The sequence below is a fragment of the Propithecus coquereli genome, unplaced genomic scaffold (assembly GCF_000956105.1).
Source record: "Propithecus coquereli isolate 6110/MARCELLA unplaced genomic scaffold, Pcoq_1.0 Scaffold288, whole genome shotgun sequence".
Classification (NCBI taxonomy): domain Eukaryota; kingdom Metazoa; phylum Chordata; class Mammalia; order Primates; family Indriidae; genus Propithecus; species Propithecus coquereli.
Genome location: NW_012148485.1, coordinates 1,365,865 through 1,367,715, shown reverse-complemented (window position 1 = coordinate 1,367,715; position 1,851 = coordinate 1,365,865). Strand labels below are relative to the sequence as shown.

General features: G+C 37.2%; 1 protein-coding gene across 1 annotated transcript in view; it reads left to right on the top strand.

Annotated features, from left to right (window-relative positions):
• ATP8A1 (ATPase, aminophospholipid transporter (APLT), class I, type 8A, member 1) overlaps positions 1 to 1,851 on the top strand; it is a 272,471-nt gene that overhangs the window by 195,806 nt on the left and 74,814 nt on the right. The window contains exons 26-27 of the mRNA XM_012648479.1: positions 1,007 to 1,190; positions 1,283 to 1,393. Coding sequence (XP_012503933.1) covers positions 1,007 to 1,190; positions 1,283 to 1,393 — 295 coding nt within the window. The remainder of the gene's footprint in view (positions 1 to 1,006; positions 1,191 to 1,282; positions 1,394 to 1,851) is intronic.

Genomic DNA, 1,851 nt, shown 5'->3' with positions numbered 1-1,851 from the left:
ATCTTCATTTTTAAGTAGATTAATAAATGATTTATCAGGTGTTTCAGCAAATATTAGCTATGCCACTTAATCTTGATAAAGAATTTAGCTCTGATTTATTTTTCTCGTTTACTAACATTATATTTGTTTAGTCATTTCTTACTACTTAGTATCTTAATGGTTTTTTAGACCAATTCATTGTGTAGTTCCTGTCTTAATCACCAATACAGTATAGACAATATATTAATTATGCAATGCATTCTGTCATTGTCTTGGGTTTATTTCCTAAGTGGCTTTAAAAGTCTATGAAAAGTTACTCCAAATTTAATATCAAGTACGATTTTGATATAGATGGTGTCTTCTGTTCCGGATCCACATTTGTGTAAGAGGTTGCTTGATTTCTACTTGACCATTAGTGACTTTGGATGAAAATGAAGCCCATGAACTATAACCAAACACCTGATGTTTACTTTGGTACAGCTTCACCATGGTGCCTGAGAACAGGTTGAGAGGTTAGCCAATTCCCAGTTAGTTTAAGTGGAGTTTTAAGTTGTTTTAAGCATGTCTTAATAGTGTATTATCTTAAGACCAGCCTGCAGAAGCTCAAAACTTTCACCTTCCAGGTACTGTAGGGTTTAGTTAGCAGCTATCAAGACATTCTTTTTAAATCAGCGAAGTGAAGAATTAGAAATTCTTGATGTTATTTGTTAGGAAGTGATGGAATTTCTGAACTCAAATGTTACCCTTTTAACAAATTAATGCAAACATCGTGGTAAGTTGGTGCTTAATAAAGCATTGTATCTTCTTTTGTTACCCTCCTAGGGGTTTGCTTCTGAGATTTTTTTTTCTTTTTTTATTTCCTTAACGTGGCAAAGCTAAACACTTGCAAACCTAAGACTTTTCCGTGATGGTTCTTCAGTGAACTATCCATTTGTATCTTTTGCTGCTTTAATCCTTCAAAACAATGACATTTCAAAATCCCTTTGTTCAGAAAACAGAGGTAACCAATAATTTGTTACGATTTAAGGGTTTCTCCTCTTCAAAAATCCGAAGTCGTCGAGATGGTTAAGAAACAAGTCAAAGTCGTCACTCTTGCGATCGGCGACGGGGCGAACGACGTCAGCATGATACAGACGGCGCACGTTGGCGTGGGTATAAGTGGCAATGAAGGCCTGCAGGCAGCCAACTCCTCTGACTACTCCATCGCTCAGGTGAGGCGTCGTCTCTGCAACGCATGGCCTTCCGCTCGGTCACCTAGCACGGTGGAGAGGAAAATACTAATTTTTCTCCACTCTTATTTCAGTTCAAGTATCTGAAGAATTTACTGATGGTTCACGGTGCCTGGAACTATAACAGAGTCTCCAAGTGCATCTTGTACTGCTTCTACAAGAACATAGTACTCTACATCACCGAGGTAACAGCAGATCGAATTTAAAACCCTTGTCGCTGACATACGTACTTAAAGACATTCTCTTTATGAAGGTGTTTTCTCATTGTTTTAATGTGTCCACTTTTTATAACTCGTTAAAACAAAAAGTTTGCCCATCATGGAGAGTAATCGATGTTTAAATTCTAGCTAAAAATGCTGTGCTGCTTTGATAGGAAATGTTGAATTAGAACCGCTAACGAAGTCATGTTTTCAGTTTTAAAAGGACTGCACGCTGGACCGCATTTTTTATAAAGCCCAAAAACATAGAAGGAAGCAATATACCAAGGAGGGGTAATATACATGTGGAAAATTGTATTTAAAAAGAAAAGTGAGGAAGTGATAAACACAAAACTAAGGACAGCAGTTCTAATCCTTAGAGTGGGAAAAAGACAGAATCAGGAAGGATATACAGGTGGCTTTGCTAGTATCACTAGGTTGTCTTG